This window comes from Phyllostomus discolor, chromosome 12 (assembly GCF_004126475.2).
Source record: "Phyllostomus discolor isolate MPI-MPIP mPhyDis1 chromosome 12, mPhyDis1.pri.v3, whole genome shotgun sequence".
NCBI classification, from domain to species: Eukaryota; Metazoa; Chordata; class Mammalia; order Chiroptera; family Phyllostomidae; genus Phyllostomus; species Phyllostomus discolor.
Window position 1 is genome coordinate 45,360,315 of NC_040914.2, and position 19,820 is coordinate 45,380,134.

General features: G+C 50.1%; 2 protein-coding genes across 4 annotated transcripts in view; both read right to left on the reverse strand.

Moving 5' to 3' along the window:
* Positions 1-1,053: 1,053 nt before the first annotated feature.
* Positions 1,054-8,371, reverse strand: HYKK (hydroxylysine kinase). 3 transcript variants are annotated; one of them, XM_028502179.2, is made up of 5 exons: positions 8,232-8,371; positions 5,671-6,035; positions 4,029-4,168; positions 2,910-3,093; positions 1,054-1,701 (listed from the first exon to the last, which is right to left on the reverse strand). In XM_028502179.2, the coding sequence occupies exons 2-5, from the start codon at positions 6,014-6,016 to the stop codon at positions 1,241-1,243; spliced, it is 1,131 nt and encodes a 376-aa protein (XP_028357980.1). In that variant the 5' UTR covers positions 6,017-6,035; positions 8,232-8,371; the 3' UTR covers positions 1,054-1,240. The 3 variants fall into 3 exon arrangements, with proteins under 3 accessions (XP_028357980.1, XP_035869103.1, XP_035869102.1); XM_036013210.1 differs by having other exon boundaries at positions 8,148-8,357; XM_036013209.1 differs by having other exon boundaries at positions 8,246-8,356.
* A 2,968-nt stretch (positions 8,372-11,339) lies between these two features.
* IREB2 (iron responsive element binding protein 2) overlaps positions 11,340-19,820 on the reverse strand; it is a 33,029-nt gene continuing 24,548 nt past the window's right edge. The window contains exon 12 of the mRNA XM_036013202.1: positions 11,340-13,768. Coding sequence (XP_035869095.1) covers positions 13,658-13,768 — 111 coding nt within the window. The 3' untranslated portion in view covers positions 11,340-13,657. The remainder of the gene's footprint in view (positions 13,769-19,820) is intronic.

Below are 19,820 nucleotides of genomic sequence, written 5' to 3' on the forward strand. Positions count from 1 at the left end.
GGAAGTCCTCCTGGGTGGGAACTAGGACACGGAAGTCCTTCTGGGGCGTGTCTGTGGGGGGACAGAAGTCCTTCGGGCGCTTGACTAGGAGTAGAAGTTCTTTGTGGGCGGGGAGGTCCCTCGGGGGCTGGGCCAAGCGTGCGGAAATCCTTTGGGGGCGGGCTGAGGGCTCATGGTTGTTAGGAGACTGGGCTGCTGCTTCGCGGGAGGGGGGAGGTGGGTTGCGATGGTCCCAGCGAGGTCCTCAGCCTGCGGAGGGGTCGCCATAGGGTGAAGGGGGTGCAGGAAGACCCCAGTGAAGGAGAAAGTGGCGTTACATACGGCTAATCGTGCTCTGCACCCGTCGCCTAGGGCTGGACCCGCATGCCCCGCCCCCAATATTGCTCTCTGCTCCTTAACCCCCACCCCCCGTGCCTTGCACTTCGTCAGAGGGTCTCCACCAACCTAGTTAAAGCACTATGAACCATCACCACACACACACATACCATTTCTCTTCTTTACTGACATTATTTTAATGTGTTCATTATCCATCTCTCCCTTTTGGCTTCAGCCCCTATGTAAACTACTCATGTTTTAGGTGTTTTGGAAAGCTAGAAGGCTGACTAGGTCTGGAATAGACGAGCGATTATCTGATTCAAAATATTCTCTGTGTTTCTATACATAAGGCAAAAGAGAACCACAGGAAGACACCGTTGCTCACATAGCATTTCTTAGTTTTTTTTTAAAGTCCTGAAGAATCGAGATGTTGTGGGGTTTTTTAAAGATTTTATTTACTTATTTTCAGAGAGGGAAGGGAGGGAGAAAGAGAGAAACATCAATGTGCGGTTGCTGGGGATCATGGCCTGCAACTCAGGCATGTACCCTGACTGGGAATCGAACCTACGACACTTTGGTTCACAGCCCACGCTCAATCCACTGAGCTACACCAGCCAGGGCGTATTTCTTAGTTTAAAAAATCATCATGGGAGGGTGAGTGGGGGAAGGTAGAAGAGGGTATAGGAGACTTGGAGTGGCAAACATACAATATACACATGATGTATTACAGACTTGTACACCTGAAACCAATATAATTTTATTAACCAATGTCACTTCAATACATTCATTAAAAAGTCAAAATTAAAAATAATCATGAGATTGTCTGAAGACCTTAGTGTCTTCACATGCATTGATCTCTTTCCTTGTAAACTTAGATTTGGTCCTATTGGAGTAATTACCCAAGTTCACGTGAACTGTCCTGCAGTCACATGGAGAGCCCAGATTCGTAGGACTTGGCAGTGTCAAACCAGATTTCTTCTACAGCTTTCTGGCCCAGGTCACACATTCGCTGCAGGTGCTTCCACCCACTTTTGGCAGTAATCATGAGATATTCCTTGTTCTCTGGCTGCAGCTGGCAAGAGTACGCAGCTAAGACAAGGGACTGACAAAAACGACTGCACACAAGGAGAAACAAAGCACTCCTCTCTACCGGCGTCAGAGGGATGACACTTTCAAACCCTGCAAGCACATGACCACCCACTTGGATAGGAGTCTTGCTTTCAATCATCATGTACATGATGGTGATCGCCACTTCGAACACATAGTAGCCATAGCTCATGTCATCAAAGTCCAAAATCCCAGACACCTTATATGCAGCATCTCCAAAGGCTGACTTGCTGGACTCTACTAGAATGTTATGGTCATTAAGATCTCCATGATTGATACCTGAAAGGAGAAAAAAAAGAAGCTATGTAAAAACAGTCACTGAGTACCCAAATTCATTCTCTTTCCACTCCTCTTTCTCAGGCATGGCCATTCAAATAACTTGATGAGCAGTCAGAGATAAAAAAAAGAAAAATAGCCAAGTCCTCTTTTTCTGGAAGTAAAACAATTTCCTCTGAAAAGGACAAAAGCTGTTCATTTTGGTGGTGTTTTTGCTTTTGCTTCTCATCAACACAAGGCCAAGAGATGGAAGATGAGATTGCTGCAAATGCCTGATTTTGACTACTAGAAGGGTAAAGGGCAAAGGAGAACCACCCAACTAGAAATTTTAAAAATATACATATATTCATATTACAAGAAGCAAAGGGTCTTAGAATGGACCAGTCATGTCTTTGTTTTAACCTAGGAATTCCCAAAAATTTTTCTGATGACAAAGTAGTTCTGAATTTCTCGTCTTTCGATTACTGGAATAGATGGTGATATTGTAAGTTTACTTAAACAACAGCATATAAATCGGAAAAGTGGTAAGTGTAATTAAAGTATATTTTAAGGTCCTTGTATTGTTTTGAATAAATTAGAGTTTCATTAAGTTACACTGCACATCAGAATTTCTAGGGAACCCATTCACAGAAGAGAAAAAGAGTACCTAGCTTCGAAACTGTTGGAGAGGGAAAAATAATTAGAAAAACAAGTAGCTCAAAAATACTACTTTACATAATGAATATATATGTAGTGATGATATTAAAATATGTATGCAAATTTAGTAGGGCGGGCAGAGGGGGATCGTAAAGTTTAGAGAGGGCTTCAGATGTAGCCATTTTTTTAAAAAGTAAAAGTCTTATTCCTTTTTTTTTTAAAATCCTCATCAAGGATATTTTTTATTAATGATTTTAGAGAGAGAGGAAGGGAGAGAGAAACTTCAATTGTTTGCCTCCCATGCATGCCCCAACTGGGGATCAATTGCACAACCTAGGTATGAGCCCTGACTAAGGATTGAACCCCCAACCTTTTGGTGTATGGGGACAACGCTCCAACCCACTGAACCACCTGGCCAGGGCAAGAGCATTATTCTTTAAAAGCAACAGGAGCAAATAGGGCAAAATTGTAAGATTTGATAAAGCTAACTTGCAACTTCACACTTTTCCCAATGATTTAAAATTTGACAATTTAAATACCAACAAAAATACTCACTTGACTGGGGGAATACTCACATTCTCGAAAATGCCTTAGTTTGGTCCTCACTTCATCCTTGAACAGCTGAATGACCTGTTCCACGATCGCACGGTTCTGGTCCGGGCCCAAGGCATCCAGGTATTTCTCCAGAAGAGGAACATTTTTCAGATTCCAGATGAAGTTCTCTCGATAAAGACATTTTAACTTTGGGTGGTGGAATTTCTAAATCAAAAGCAAGAAACTGTGAGACCCTTGGCAGTCAGAGCAGCCAGGGCTGAGCTGCGTTAGGAGACCGCACCCAGCAAGGGGCAGGCCTGGGGAGCCTGCAGAGCCACGGTTCCCTCCTGGGCCCCGACTTGCCCCTGCAGACACCTGCATAGGGCACGCTGCACAGGCTGTCCCACTTTGAGAGCACATTCCCACCTCACTCGTTCCTCTTCATCGTGTGAAGACAGCTGTTCTCCCCCCAGGGTCGGCCGGTGCCCTTGCTGCCTCTGCCTTCATCTCCTTCTGCTCACTCCCCTCTGACCACAGTGGCCTCCCTGCTGTTCAGAGAATGAGCCAGACCCAGGTCCCACCTCCGGCCTTTGCATTTGCAGCTTCCTCCTCCTGAGATGCTCCCCCATGTATCTGTGTCCCAAAGGCCAGTGCCCTCATTCCCACCAGGTGTTCATGCGAGTCACCGTCTGTGGGAGGGCTCCCTGAACTCCGTCTGCATTTTAAGCCCTCTGCCCAATGCTTTGTAGCCCTATTCTGGGCTTGGGTTTTCTCTTTAAGCACCTAGCACGTACTGCTGTCCCAGATTCACGCTGCTTCACGCAGCGCTACGGCCGAGGACGCCTTCCTGGGTGAAAGCCGCAGGTTTTCATTTGTGAGTGCAGACTGCTTTCCGTGAGCAGCACAAAGAACATCATGAATTTCTACAAATGTAGCTAATCTTGGCAACAGCCCAGTAAGGAAGTCATTACACACCTGGGCCCCAAGAAGTCTTTCGGTCATCAAGTTACATACTAGGGTCCCATTTCCTTTCTGATACTTCAGGAGGGCACCATACATAAAAACAGAGCCCAACCCTGGGTTTATTTTAAAACTCAAAGAAATCAAGCCCAGACAAATAAAAAAAATCCTCATACACAAAATGAAACACCAAGTCTCACCTCCAGTGTCTTGTCCAGTTTGGCAGCCAGCTTTCCAACTTCGTACAGTAGCTGGGGGCTGATGGGAACCTCAGCGATGGGCCTTCCCGGGAGGTAAGTCAGCAGCCTCACCAAGTAGCTTTTGATTTCGGAACCACTATCTAGCCGGATAGAAGGACGTATACCATCAAGTCATCTCGGAAAAAATTAGAGGTTATTCCGCCTTTGCACAGTAATTATTATGGCCAAGAATAATAGAAATTATAAAATGAGAGAAAAAAATGTGCTAACCTAAAAACGCTCAGCAGGGTTCTGTGAGGCAGGGCTGAGGACGAAGCAAGGAAGTAGAAGAGACAAACCTCAGGACACGGAATCACCATTTGCATCAGAATGACATTAAAGCCCCAAGTCTGCCGGCCTCGGCTCTAAACACAAACGACCTCCTCTGGTGAGTGAATGCCTAGGAACACTTTGTCATAAGTTCACAACTGAGGAAAGGGCGATGAAAAGAAATGACTGTTTCAGAATCAAAGGTTCTGCAGGAGCAAACTGAGGGGCAGCCTGCTTGCAACACAGGACAAAGCTACGCCTCGGGGACCAGAAAACCTCAGTTGTTCCGAGCAAAGTACATTAGGAAAGGATGGGTGGACAATTAGGAAAGAAAGAGTCAAAATGTCAAACCTTAAAAATTCCTAGGAATTGCCCTGGCCGGGTAGCTCAGTTGGTTAGAGCATCATCCCAATACACCAAGGTTGTGGGTTCAATCCCCGGTCAGGGCACATACGAGAATCAACCAGCGATGCATCAGTAAGGGTAACAACAAATCCATGTTTCTTTCTCTTTCTCTCCCTCTCTCCTTCCCTCTCTTCTTCTCACTCTAAAATCAATCAGTACATAATTTTTTTTTAATTCCTAGGAGTTGATTTCAGGCTGCTGCCTGGGGAACTCAATTAGGTACATCTTAGCATTTTAGTATTTAAAGGGGAAAGAGACCAGTTCCTCCAGATTGGGACTTGTAGCCTTAGGAATGTAAGTGGCTGCCCAAGTCTCATACACAGTAATGACAGAACTGGGATCCAAAATTTCTGATTTCTAATTCTGCATTTTTTCTATTACACCACAGCAACAAAATACACAGCTGACCTGATGAATAAAAGTACTTAATTAGCTCTGGCTGGTGTGGCTCAGTGGACTGAGTGCCAGCCTACAAATGATAGGGTCACTGGTTCAATTCCCAGTCAAGGTACATGTCTGGGTTGTGGGCTAGGTCCCCGGTGAGAGGTGGCACATGAGAAGCAACCAGACACTGATGTTTCTCTTCCTCTCTTTCTCCCACCCTTTCCCTCTCTAAAAAATAAATAAAGTATTTTTTTCAAAAAAGGAGTTGTTTTTCTGCTCAAAAACACCCCCAAAAAACAACAAAAAAGTTCCCAATTTCCACATGTCTCCTCTTACCTCTCTCTCAGGTTACACCAGATCCTGGCTCTAACCACATCTGAATCAGAGCCCGAATCACCCCTTTGGTGATGCTGTGGCTTCTCCCAACTGCTAGAACATAACTGTCTACACTTGGAACAACAAACCTGTCCTTGATATTTCTACTTGCAGCCAACATTCGGCAATGTGCACAGACGCGATGGCCAGTGAGTGGGTGGTCCCTTACCTACAGACATGAGAGAGGTTATGTTGTCTCCTTTGGTGTGACACACAGAGGCTGTCGGAAATCCAGCCGCCTGCAGGAACATGATGATGTGACTCTGCACCTCGATCAGGTCTGGGGTTCTGCTGGACTCCGAGTTGGTTATTTTGAGGACATATTCAGTGGGGCCGTCCGTGGTGTCTGTGGTTCTCAAAACGCACACATGAAAGTTTTGGTCATCATAGCTAGGAAGGGGCTGGATCTTGGAAACTTTGAACCCAAACACTGACTCCACAACTGCCTGGGCTTGGGCCTCGCTGAAAGTGGGTTTGGCAAAGGCCTGCGGTTGCTGGTTGTCTGCACTTGACATTACGTCTGGGGGAAACAATCTAGAAAGGGGATATAATGAACAAATTATTTAAGTGATTTTCCTTAAGACAGACCAATGCATCTCAATGTTGATTCTGTACTTGTAAAGATTAATTTTCACTCATAAAGTTAAAACACGCGATCAGTAAAGGAGAAAAAAAGAAGCAGATGTTTTGCAGGTGAATAAAAATCTTTGTACTGCAAATTATTTCTAAACCCACTTCACACACTGAAGGTGTTTCCAGGGACAGAACATAGACCAGGAAAGCACTTTGGTATCACCTAGTTTGATTCCTCCCCAGCTCCACCCCCATCAACTTTACTTACAGGGCAAATTTAGGTCCTGAGAGGGTAAGTGCCTTGGCCCAAAAGTACATACGAAGTCACAGTGAGAACTCAGCTGTCTACATTCCTAATCCATGATGACGCCCTTCTGACTATACAGTGATGTTACTCTTCTATCCACAAGTTTCATTGCATTATAAGAATCATCATCTAGCTCCTCACTCATACTTTCAAATATAAAAGGGTTGACTGATGTGAGGTACTCACTTCTGTTTACTCCCTGACCAGAGAGCATTTGCTTTTCGAATCAAATTAGGTCTCTCTGATTGTGTTCACTACAGATGTGTGTGGCAAAGCCTGCACGGGGTCTCGAAACAATCTCTGCTTCTGCAGCTTCTGGGAACCGGTGTATCCTGCCACACCAAAACTGGGCTTAAGACTTTACATGGGATCTTAACATTCCTCCTATAGATTTGTAAACTGGGGTAGGGCCAGTATTCAGAGTGTAATGTGAGCCAAAGCTTTAACTCCAAGATGAAATCCTGGCATAACTTCTCAATTCCTAAAGTCTTAAGGAAAAGTTTTTTAAAATAAAATGTTACGAATGGCAGCATCATTGTGAATTTGCTATGAATTATAAGTCCTTAAAATTGGAAGGAACCTTAGAGGCAGTTGGTGAAGGCCAATCTCCATTCCATTCCATTCTACAAAACATTGCTAGAATCCTTGAACGGATTCTGCTTGAACAGCCCTGTTTTCTACATCGGTGTAAAGCAGTGTTGGCAGCTCTTGCCAGCAAAAGACAGCTGGTGCAATAAAAATTGTTGTACTTGTTAAGTGTATTTTATCACACTACAACAAGAAGGGGGAAAGTTGTTACTCTGGGAGAAATAAAACATATTTTTATATTTTTAAACATATTTTAGTCCCAGCTCTGCTACCTAGCCTCTTGCAGGGAGTTGGACCCGGTCATCTCTAAAAGCCCTTGTACCTCTAATAGTCTATACTTCCAAACTTCTCTCTGAGTTTGAACTTACATTTTTTGCTCTGTATACAAGGACCCCAAGTTATGGAACTAATGGCACAGACCTAGTCAGTTCCCCAGAGTAAATAAATACAACGGAAAGGTGCCCTGTGTGTGTGGAGGAGGCGAGGAAGGGAATCCGAATCTTGCAGGTAGTTTGGTCTGTTCCCTGCCAACAGGGTTTTCCTTAGCTGCGGAGAAAGGCCAGTGCTTGCCAACTCCAAGTCTCATGCCAGAATCTCACAACCTTTGCTTCACCACCAGCGGGGAATGGGCCTTAAATTCCGCACTCTATGCAAGGAACACCAGACAGGTTCTTTCCTCTGGCTCACTCCCCACACGTTACAAAGTCCAGTAAGTTCTATCTAGGCATGAGCTCCATTTACCCTTCCGCTCCTGCGGTTCCTCTGCCGTGTCTCCCTGAGGCTGCGGCAGGGGTTACGCAGGCAGATGTCGTACCCCCTCACTGGCCCAGGTGGGACTAACGAAAGAAGGGCTGCCTTCTCTCCAGGGGCCAGCGGGCCGTTACCCCAAAGGGGGTCCGGAAACGGGCAGGAAAAGCTGCATGGTTTTCAAGGACAACAGCAATGCACTACCGGGCGCTCCGCGGGACTTCCCGCAGAGTAGGGGGAGTGGCGGAGAGCAGGCTGCAGGGGTTGCTGACGGTGACGCTGGAGTCACACACTCCTGGCTCACAGCGCTTGGGGGCGCGAGGCCCAGTGGGCCTCGGACACCTGGCCCCGCCCAGGTGCCGCACGGTCCGCTGTGTAGGGTCTCCGCGCTCCAGTTCCGAAGTCAGGGAGGAGTGCCAGCTGTCACACACCTGACTGTCTGAGCGGAGCCCGAGGCACCGACCCCCCGCCCCCTCCCCGGGACCCAGCACGCCTCTGCTCCCGCACCCGCTCACCCTGCACGACCCACAGTCCAGAGGCGGCTTCCACTGTCCAGCAGCCCGGGCTGAGGTCTGACGCTCCCGTGAGGAGGTCTCCCGTGGCTGGATCTCTCGCGGTATGGTCACGCCTGGCTGCCGCACTTCGACCCGCCCCTGCTCCGAGCCCGCGACCCCTGACTTCTGATTGGCTCCTCGAGAAACCTCCACTGCCAATCAGTGCAGACTAGGGGAAAGTGAGGCCCCCGCCCCGCCTGCCTCAGTGGCCGCAAAGAAAAATTCAGAGAGCAGGCTTGTGATTGGCTCTCTGAAATCCGGTCCCGCCTTCTCTCGGTGCTCACCCAAGTCAGAACCTGGTTATCTTTCCGCAGAACTGGGCTTCTTGTTCCTGATTGGCTGTTCTGGATTCCGCCCCGCCCCTTGGCGAGCCCCTGACCAGCAGGCTTCCGGCTATTGAGCAGCACCGCGCAGTCAGCCCAGTCGCTGTAAGACACTTCGTGGACCGTTTCTCTCGGCATCCATCGTAGGTGCCTGGGCACAACTCGCGCCTTTTCCTTCCTCGCCTTCCTACAGGCAGCACGCGTCCCAGAGGCTACCCTCGCACCCAGGACCCAGGAACCGCAGTTCCGATTGGAGGTCCCGATGGTGGGGCATGTTATCTTCATTGTCAAGGCTCTAGGTTCTGATAGTACCGCTGGGTGGCCCGCAGGATTCCTTTCTATTGAGGAGGGGTCTAGACTGCCACCCGCCCACTCACAACTGCAACTAAGTCCCTATTTTTTGTAGATGCACATTCCCCCCCGCCGCCCCCACCCCATGCTTTTATTCTTTTCCCCCTCTATCAGGCTACATAGCACTCTCGGGTTATCTCGTCACCTGGATTGAGTTGGATGTTTCCCAAACCGCTTTTCCCGATTTAGATTTGGTTCTTATCTGTTGCACTTCTAATCTCCAAGTAGCACTCGTCTTTTTACAGCCCCAGAGCAACGTGTTTCATACCTTTAGGCTATCAAGTGTACTTTTATTTTTCTGTAACCAGAATTTGACTCCTGTTGGCCCCCTTAGGCTCTTCTGCATGCTATCCCCTCAGGCAGTTCCTGAATTCTCTCCCCACTCTCACTGCGTTTGGTTTTTCCTATTCTGGGGGTGAGAGGATGGGAATGAAGATTGAATCTGGACACTGGTGAGACTGAAGACACAGGGCTACTCACAACTGCCTCCTTGGCATGGCTCTTTCCACTCACTGCACCTTCTGCAGAAACACTACTTTGTAACCTGCCCTTCTACTTTACATGAGGATTTCCGTGTCCTTAAGAATATCCTCTTACATAAAACTTTTGTGCACTTTTAATGCTGTCTTTAAAGATACAGTGTCCAGTCCTATTACTGGATCTATCGTACGTCGTTTTTCCTCAGTGATGGCAATATTGTGATGAGAAGAGTCCCACCAATCTGACAACACCTATGTCGTCACAGTAATTTTTCATCACTTGGCCACCAAGACACTCAGTGGCTCTCAGAACTCAGGGATCAGCCCTGACTGGTGTGTCTCAGTGCATGGAGTGCAGGCTGCAAACCAAAGGGTTGCTAGTTTGATTCCCAGTCAAGGCACATGCCTGGGTTGTAGGCCAGGTCCCCAGTGGGGGCCACATGAGGGGCAACCACACATTGATGTCTCTCTCCCTCTCCTTCTCCCTCCCTCCCCCTCTATAAAAATAAATAAAATCTTTAAGAAAAACCCTCAGGGATCAAAAACTGGAGTGAAGCAAAATGAAAAATCTGCATAATGAGATTACAGCCATGATTTTATATTATGAAACACAGTAGCCCCATAGTTTTACAATGTTTCCTTTAGCTATATGTTTCGAATTGTTTAAAGTGCTCGAAATTCAGTGACAACTGTCATCATAAAAGCACGTTTTGTGGGGACTACGTGTAGACAGTTGTAACAGGTGTGCCATTTTCGAAGTGCACTAAACACACACCTTACAGTCCAAGAGAAAAACTTATCGGTCAAACCAAAATGAGTAAGCTTAAGCTAAACCAGTTTGCAGTCAAAAAGCAAAGCTGGCATCAGGCGAAAACTGTAAACCATCCCAGTGCAGCCCTGAGGGTGCACTATCTTTCCTCAAAAACTGGATGGTCACACTCTCTGCATGCGGTATTCGCCTGATGCTGGAAAACCTCTCGGGATACTGAGTTAGAATCTTAGAAAACTTTATGTAAACTGATTTTGGTTTATGAATGCCAAATTTTCCTAAACTTTAATCACCCCTTAGACTGCTATGAAGAGTGGGAGAAAACAGCTGACCTTATTTACAAGACACGACTTTAGAGCAGAGGCCCATGGTCCCGGCCCCCAGGTCTGGAGGACGCTTCGTGGGGACCCTGACGAACGGACAGTGCAGGGGGACAGTGCAGTGGGCGGCACTGCCCGCTGGTCCGCAAGCACAGAGGCTTCTGAAAACAGAGCCCACCTGTGTCATCAGGAAAAGGCCATCTCCTGCAATGCACAACGTATAGCCTGAGACCCCCAATTCGGTCCTAAACGTCCACAGTCCATCATCTATTTTCTGGAGGTTATAAGCAGTGCAATGTGTGGAGGGTGGATTTACTCATTCAACAGGTGTTTAATGCTTAGGTGTGCCCAAGTGCTCTAAGAGGCGGAGACAAGATCGGGAGAATCAGAATCTGCAGGTGGAAGCTACCAGGAAGCAGATGGAGCTCGAAGTCCAGTCCATCTTCCACTCAAACTTCAGTCGCCAGGGCGGGCGGCGTGGCACAGGAGACAGTCTCCACCTGTGGGGTAGTCATGGAAAGGGGGCCCAGGTGGGCGGTGTTCGCACAAAGGACCCTGCTTTGGGGGAGAGAGCAGTCAACTCTGGGATGAGACTCCACGAACCTAAGACTTGCTGTGCCCCCACTTCAGGCTCTCCGCCTCCCGCCCCAGAGCGGAAGGAACTGCCAGGCGTGGGGGGGGAACGGCCTCGGTCAGCACTCACGACTCCTGTCCGAACACTCAGGGAACGCGTCTGAAGAGAAACTTCTGGATGCCATCCTATTTCTTTGTGCGTCATGTTGTTTTCTTTTTAATCACCACAAAATATTTTATACGGAGTCAAATGTGATAATACAATTTTCTTTATTAAAAATAATTTACAGCATCAATAACATATACACAATTGTCATCAACTGAACTTTGCCTCCAATATATTTCTATACAATACTTAACATTGTTGAACTTAAAACTGTTACACTGTTTTGTTGGCTTTAAATAATTGACTGCAGTTACTTAAGTGGGATACAGTTTCATAGACACGTTGTCGCGTGTAGCGTTGACAGAAATGTCGGCACTGTCGCGCGTCTGGAGAAGGCCACTGAAAAGCCCAAGTCCATTTCCTCCCCCCGTTTTTGTCACTCCAAATCAAACCAACCACCTTCTCCTAAACCGCAGGGCAAAACAGAGGTGGCCTATAATTCAACCACAGGAAAATGTCAGTTCTCCCCACCCTGCTCCTCCCCATTGACAGGGCGACGCACAGGGCACTGGCCGTGTGTGAGTGACTATGACTGGGTCAGGTCTCAGTGGAGTCCCCTTGCAGTACCCCTGGCCTGTGTGCACCAGAGAAACACGGAGCGATCTGGCCACAGGGACCGTGATACCCTCGTTCAGATGAGATGTCACCCCGGACATCTGCAGATAAAACAAGGAATGACAGCAACTGTCAGCCTGGGAAGTTTAGGTCAAATAAGGGCCACTTGGTGGCTGGATGCCATTCTCACTTATTTCATTCTGTAGGAGTCATGGAACCCAGAGCACGGAACCTGGCAGGGGGCGGGGACAGCCCCCGTTTTCCTTTCCCGCGGGGCCAGTGCACTTCCTTTCCACAATGTCTGCTGTTGTTTTCCTTAAACACAACATCACCCAGACACAGTTAACACAGGAGATAAGTAAAACAATAAAAACCAACAGATGCCACATGTTTGCAAACATGGTTGTAGGGCACACACGGGACACACACCCACAATTCCCCTCCCCACCAAGAGCCACGCTTGCAAGCTTTTTGGTTCACTGTATGTGAGCAACAGGTTAAGAGACCCTCGGTCTGTCCTTGAAGGACAAGATTTGCTTGTACTACCGCTGGGGCGGGCAGGCCAGAAATTTCAGTGTTTAATTCATAGCTAGTTTATCGCCTTCGTCTCCCGTACCAGTGTCTTTTGAGGACACCTGTGCCCCTGCCCACAGGCTGTGGAGTATAATATGCTTGAAAATAATACAGATGCCCCCACCCTGGAATAATAATTTCTTCAAAGCACATCCCAGGGATTCAATTTGGAAACTCCCAACCCCTAACTCATGTTTTCATGTAAATTAAGAACACATGCACTGACAAATACACAGAATAAAAATCAAGAGCACAATTTGATTCAAAAGTACCACAGAAAGTATTTATATAAAATTTAAATAAAGGGAAACTGTCCAACTCTAGCCCATCTAACTGTCCAAACATGTGTTTGCAGAATACTGTGAATAGGCTGTGTGGCTGACCACACGCAAAGGTCTCAGCGGTCTTCACCCACTGATTTTTCTTTTCCAACTCCAAATGCAGGGGAAATTTTGGTTAATGATACCTAAAATATTAGGCCACAGGAAGTGACAGTAGCACATAAAGTGAGCAAAATAATCTAATTCACTTAAGATGATGCCGGCTGAATCCAGCCAGAGGTCTCCGCAGCCAGTAACCGAGCCGCCCAGGGCTGCGAACGCAGCAGGGCCGCCACGCCGACCTGCAAGGAGCTGCCCATCAGGTCCTGGCTCCCACGTGGGGGCAGCCTGGCTGGACCGCGCAGGGGGCCGTGTCTGGGGCGGGCTCCACCCCTTGCAGTGAGACGGGGACTGAGAGCATCCCGGCTCCTGTCACAAACTGAGAAAGCCAACTACACCAGCACGAGTCTGAAAAGGATCTAACATCTCAGGAAGTCCACTTACAAGTCAGGTTCCGACCTCCACAATGCCGGAGTCTCATCTGGCCTCTCGTGTTTTAATCTCCTAGTCTTAAACCAACAAACAGTCGTGCACAGTTTCATAGATGCGAAACTAAAACAGCTTCAGGAAGGTTACTCATAAAAGAATCTTCAACACAAGCTCAAATTCTGCCTTTATGTACAAAACGGTCTGATAAACACCCCTCACACTTACCAGTCTCTTCCACAACACACTTCACACGTCGGCTGTAGCAATGTTAATAGCACCATTCGTATATTATTTAAAATCAAGAAGATTTCATTTCTGTCACGATGTGATTCATAATCAATTACATCCAGGGACGAGGGAAGGGAGTGTCCAGGACTGTCTGCAGCTCCACGGGGAAGACTCCTGGGTCCGGCACAAAAGGCCTGGCCTGCGGTTGCCAGTCTGGAAAGGTCTCCGCGGTGATCAGGTACTATGAGAATTTTCGTGCCACAAAGTTTAATAATCCTCCATGTTTGTACAATGTTATTTCCACTTCATTTTCGAATGAAGCCATCACGCTGAACGTTTTTCCCGTGCTCGTCTGCAAACAAACAACATCATCTCCTGAGCAGTAAAGCCTTCCAAGGGCCACTCAGTGGTCATGACCACTTGTCCTCACAGGCAAAGACTGTCCCTGCCACAGGTTCTGTCTGGGAACCTTCCTCCTGCCTGCAGACCCCAAGAGACGCAGCCACAGGCCTTACCGCTCAGGAGGCAAAGGTATTTCCATCCTGGATTCTACATGGTGAGCACTGTACCATCCAGCACACGAAGGCAGATCACTGAGGGTCTGCCTCAGCAGCAGGAGAGTTGACCGCACTGCTCACATCCATTTCACATCAAACACTCAAGCACAGGGCGCCTGCCACCCTCCTCCTTGTGCCCGAGCTGTGAAGCCTGTGCTGCCCCAGCCTGGGGAGCTTGGCCCTGCCTGCCCTCCGGAGCGGCCTGCACGCCTGGGTTCCGGCCCGATTGGGACAGAGGGCTGACAGCAGGGTGACCGCAAGGGCCCAGGGCTGCTTCTCCCGGACAGAGTGCCCGCCGCCTCCTGCTCTGGCCCCGAGGACTGTGCCAACAGGGAACCCGGCCACCGTACACTCGTTCAGGTCCCAGCCGGCGCCAGTGTGCATGCCAGTCACTGCAGTCAGTCACCCCAGCCACCTGCACACACAGCACACAATCGCGTGTCAGAACCGTACAGATACCTTCACGTTCAAAGTGGCGCGGGGAGACAGCTCTTCCGGGAACGTCAGAGAAAACGTCTCTCTGCCAGACAGGCCCAGGGCGTCCGCGTTTTCTCCCGGGAGGAACTGCAGTGGAGCTATGCCAATTCCGATCAGGTGGTCTTTGTGGATTTTTTCATAACTTTCGGCCAACACAGCTTTCACACCCTGTAACAGACATGAGTTTATTTCCTTCAATCATCCAGAAAAGTTGTTTTCTGAGCACTTGAAAGGAAAAAAAATCTACTTTTGGCCTTTCTGTAGGAACTTTTAACCTACTGCTCCATACCGAAGGCTGGTGCTGCATCGCAGCATTCACAGAAGCCTCTCGTGCACTTTCTGCATTTGATGCAGCTGCCTCACGGCACCCGGCCTCGCAGGGCTCAGCCCTGCCCACACCCCGAGAGCTCTGCCAACGGGCGGCTGCCGGGACCCCAGAGAGGACTCAGGGTTTCTGCTGAACGGGGCGGACGTAACATCAGCACACTCTCTCGAAACGCCACTAGAGCAAAGGAAGGGACCCCGAAGAAACAAAGGGCCGGAGCGGGTGCACCTGGGACATGCAGGGTGGGAGACGGTGCTGCGACTATGGAACGAGGACCTAAAAGCAGAGGCTGCCACCAAGCAGGTCTGCGTCCTTCTGCACCGCGGAACCAGCACCCCGGGCACGGCCAGAGTCCGTGAACAGCAGGGACTGCCCTGGCTGGGCTGCGGCAGTGAGTGAACTCTCGTTCTCCGGGGAAGGTGAGTCCCAGGCACTGGACCCACGTCTCTCAGCCGAAACAAATTCCGATGCCCAGCAGCCTTTGTTAGACACGTCTCCCAGCCCCACCTTCTTCCTCACAGCCCACCTGAAATTTCCAAGTCAAACCTGTGCATGCACCACAGGCACGCCTGTGCTGTACGCGCTGAAAGAATTAGGGTTTCTAAACACCAAGAACAGACTGACGGACTGTCACCCCCAGGGAGTGCTGCCCGCCTGGTAAGAGTGGGTGCTCCAGAGCGGGGACAGCGGGCAGACAGAAGGTGGTGGGGAGGACACCTTGGGAAACAAGGGCAGTGCTGACGCCTGCGTCCTGAACCGGCCTCAGTCCCTGGAGGATCGGACGTGCGCACACTCGGACACACGGGCGGCTCTGAGTGAAGGACGCAGCCCCCCCTGCGTCACCGGCTGCACAGCCGTCTCTGGTGAGGCTGGCCAGCCAGGCCCACACCCAGCCCTCTCGCTCGGGTTCACGTGCGACTGAACAAACAAAGGTCACCAGACACGTGAGCCAAGCCAAGAGTATAAAAAACAAAGACTAAAAATATTTCAGAAAAAAGAAAACCTATAGCTATAATTAACCATCACAATGCTTATACTCAGGATCGCAGAAGGACGAGTGAATCTGGCTTCTCCCTACAGCTCCTCGGACTATTTATGCTTTCAGGGGCAGATCAGACTCAAGAAGGACAAAGTGTGTACGAATGTGACAGCGGTGGGGTTGTGCCTGGCCAGCCTTTCACACCCCCCCCCCCCCCCCCCCGCAGGAGGGGCACTCGAGAGTCCCAGCTGGCAGAACACCTGCCCGGGCCTGTCCCGCCAGCGGAGCCGTCTCAGGAGACCTGTCTTCCAGGCAGGGAGCCAGGCACCACCTCCTCTCTGGAGAAAACAAGCAAAACTCAGCCCACACCTCTGAGTCTGTTCACGCCGACTGAGCAAATCCAAGAAAATGAAAAGAAAAGGGGCGTGTAAAACCACCACGGGGTGCAAGTTATCATCAGAAAGGAGTAGCTTAGGACAGAATCTCCTTTTCCTCTACCACATGGGTTTCTTGAAATCAGGTAAGACTGGTGTAGTACAATCGAATTCAGAGTATCAACGCAACTAGGTTAGTGCAAAATGTGTACCGTCACTTTTTAAAACCTACAAATATTATGAGTTCTAAATAAGCATAAAAACCCAAGTGAATAAAATACACTTTGGTAGGATGTTGCTGACAAACATTTAGAACTCTGCAGTTTAAGAAGGTAAGATTTAAGAGTCGATACCAGCAGATACGGTCCTTTGGCAGCCCAGTCTCTGGAGTTTCCTGACCCGTACTTCTTTCCTGCTAAAATAATCAGTGGGATGCGTTCTTTCTGGTACAGCTCTGCAGCCTCAAAAACATCTAGCTGTAGGTTCAACAAACAAACACAAAAACTGTTAGTGGAAATCCCGATGTAGTTAGCACTCCTCGAAGAGCTTTGCACACGTCCTTACCGTCTGTCCCGACGGAAAATGAATGGTCTTGGGAGCCGGTTTTCCAATAAACTTATTAAAGAGCTTGATGTTTGCGAACGTGCCTCTGGTCATCACGGCGTCGTTGCCTCTCCGGGCTCCGTAGGAGTTGAACTCACGAGGGGTAAGGCTGCGGGGAAGTCGAGAAAGCCAGCTTTCACTTCGGGCAGGAAACCGCCCCGCGCTGACAACCTGGGAGGCTCGCCGCGGCACCTTCTGCGCCCCCTCCCCAGGGCAGCACCGCGGGGAGCACAGAGCGGGGCGCGCCGGGGCCTGCGCGCCCGGTCACCAATGCTGCTGCGTCTACCGTCACCCCCAGGCTACCTTACCCAACCCCAAACACCCCTTTCTTTCAAGTCAGAGGAAGTTTATCTAGAGAGCCACGGAGGCAGAGTGAGCTGTGGAAGGGACGGGCTCAGGCGAGAGAAGCAGGAGGGCGACCGCCGTGGGGCGGCGGGGGCGGGGCGGGGCGCCGCGTTTCGGCTGCACGGACGTCAGCCTGTTTCTCTCAAGGAGGGGGACCCCTAAAACGCTGCCTTAAGAAAGCGAAACAGAAACCAAATTTCTCAGTATCGGATAGCCAGTCAGCATCCAGATGTCCCTGACTTTCTCCAAGGCTGTCTGGCGCGGGTTTGTTCAAGTCAGGACCCGAACACGGGCCACCAGCTCATCCAGTTGTTCTCAGGTCTCCTCTGCCCGCTGCGCGGACCCCCTGCCCCCTCGCACTTCCGCGCACCGTTCCTCGCGCCTGCGCCGCGCCGACCCATCGCTACGCTGTCGCTTCACATGCTGCTCCGTCCCCCGTGTTCTCAGAACCAGGTGCCAGATCCAGTGACTAGACAGAACCGGTCCTCGGGTTCGATACCGGCCAAGCCTGGTCTCGTGGATGTCCACTTTACAGTCCACAAAACACATTTAGGTTTCAGACCGCAACAACAGGAAGGTGGCTAGCACCAAACCATCGGCCTTTATTTGGTAGGTCAAGCCAAGCTGACCTTTCGACAAAGTGGCACTGGAAAGAACAAGCGTTTCCCATCAGCTCTCCACCTAGACTACAAGGGCTCTCTCCACGTAGAACAGCCATTTGAATCTCTGAAGCCACGAGCAAAGGCAGGGACGGTGGGTACTACGTAGGCCCACGGCGCTGCCCCCCAGGACAGCGGGCACTCTCGGGGCACAGACACGAGAGGAAGGAGGAAGGGCCCCCGCGCCCGCACGCACCCTCTGTTCGTCAGGTACTTGGCGGCCGCGCTGCTCCTGGAGATGCTGCCCGCGGGGGAGATGTGGTCGGTGGTGACGGCGTCTCCCAGGTGCAGCAGCACGTGGGCGTTTTCGATGGGCGGGGGGGCAACCGGCTCTTTGGTCTGGAAGGTTCAAGGAAGGCGAAGGCAGTGAGCTTCCTGGGAGATCCGCTGGTTCAGAACAGCCTTTACCAGGTGTGGCGATAAACCCGTACTTACTAGCTTGTCAAAAAACGAGGGACATCTGATGTAGGTGGACTTCGAGTCCCATGGAAACAAGACTGAATCTGGGGCTTCTAAGGAGTTCCACCGTTTATCTCCCGTCTGCGAGTGTGGTTTTGGTTGAGAAAGAAGCAAAAGAAAGATAAAATGAGTCGGGAGGCGCATGGAAACCATCACGAGAATAGAACAGTGCCCAGGCCGGAGTGGAAAAAGAGGCCACACCCATTCCCAAAGACAGGAGAGGTAGTGCACTCTAAGGAATCGTGGCGTTCTTAGGAGCAGATTCGCTCATCAAATGCCAGCACATTTTCAGGAACCCTAAAAGTTAAGTTTCAGTATATACTGAGCAAAAAAGACTTTACAGAATTTTAAAAAACCCCACTAGAGAATTTATAAAGACCCAGACACGCTGTTAGAGAGACGGCAGGTGTGCGGCAGGGCGCGCTGTCCATCTCCAGGACGAGGACAGTGGAGGAAAGCCTCTGCTCCTCCAGTCCGTCCGTCCGTCCAGTACGCCCGCCCCACGTCCCCGCTGCTCTGCACCCGAGGGCCCGGCCCTCACCACCGTGGGGCCGCTGCACCACCACTGTCTCCCTGCTCCCGCCCTTCCCACCTGCTGTCTCCGCCCAGTACAAGCCACACAGAGACAGAGCGACCCTTCCAGGACCTCCTCTGGGCAGCGGCTCCCTTCTCCCCTTCTCCCCTTCCAGCGGCTCCCTTCTCCCTCCATCAGAGCCTCCATTCTCGTGACGGCCCAAGGCTCCCCCTCGGCCCTGGTCCCTGCCTCTTCGACATCACTCCCGCAGCCACCCCTGCCCCCTGGGCAGCAGCCACACAGTCCTCCTCACCAGTTCCCCCTGCAGCCCTGACTCCTGCCGCCTGGTCCAGACATGACTAACCTGTTCACCTTCTTCAAATCTAGCTCAAGGGCCGCGTTTTTAACCCCACCATATAAAACCGCAAGTTACTCGCCAAATTCTGCACAATTGGTTCGCTTTAGCCCGGTCTATATTCTTCCACAACATGTACCACTATTTAATATACTGTATAATTTACCTAATTATTCTGGGGACTGTTCACTGTCTGTCTCTCCTCAAGAGAATTCTGTTTTGTTCACAGATACACAGCCAAACAAATACTAGGTGCTCCACAATTTTTAAAAAGATTTTACTTATTTATTTTTAGAGAGAAGGGAAGGGAGGAAGAGGGAGAAAACGATCAGTGTGTGTCTGCCTCTCACACGCCCCCTTGTGGGGACCTGGCCTGAAACCCAGGCATGTGCCCTGACTGGGAATCAAACCAGCGACAGTTCGGTTCACAGGCCAGCACTCAATCCACTGAGCCACACCAGCCAGGGCCCCAAATGTTTGTTAAAGAAATGCTCTTTGTCCTCACATCTCTGGAATGCATTTCACAAAGCGACGTCATTGGCCACCTCTGAGGAAGAGAAGCAGACGGCTAGGGATGGGGTGGGAAGGATATTTCATTGTTTGCTCTCATGTCTTTCGATTTTGGCGCCACCAAACTGAGAGTTACGAGGGCGGTTTCTCTGAAGTGCGCCCAAGCTCGAGCTGGCCGATGCGAGTGCTTGCTGTGCCCTCCCGTGAGCACCAACAAGCCCAACTGCGGTGCCCTGAGCTCCCTCCT

Excerpts from the sequence above, each read along its gene's own strand:
- HYKK (XM_028502179.2), bottom strand. The coding sequence starts at position 6,016 with ATGTCAAGTGCAGACAACCAGCAACCGCAGGCCTTTGCCAAACCCACT. Across the intron at positions 4,169-5,670 it reads AACCTCTCTCATGTCTGTAG|ATAGTGGTTCCGAAATCAAA; the intron begins GTAAGGGACCAC and ends CTATCCGGCTAG. Across the intron at positions 1,702-2,909 it reads ACTAAGGCATTTTCGAGAAT|GTATCAATCATGGAGATCTT; the intron begins GTGAGTATTCCC and ends TTCTCCTTTCAG.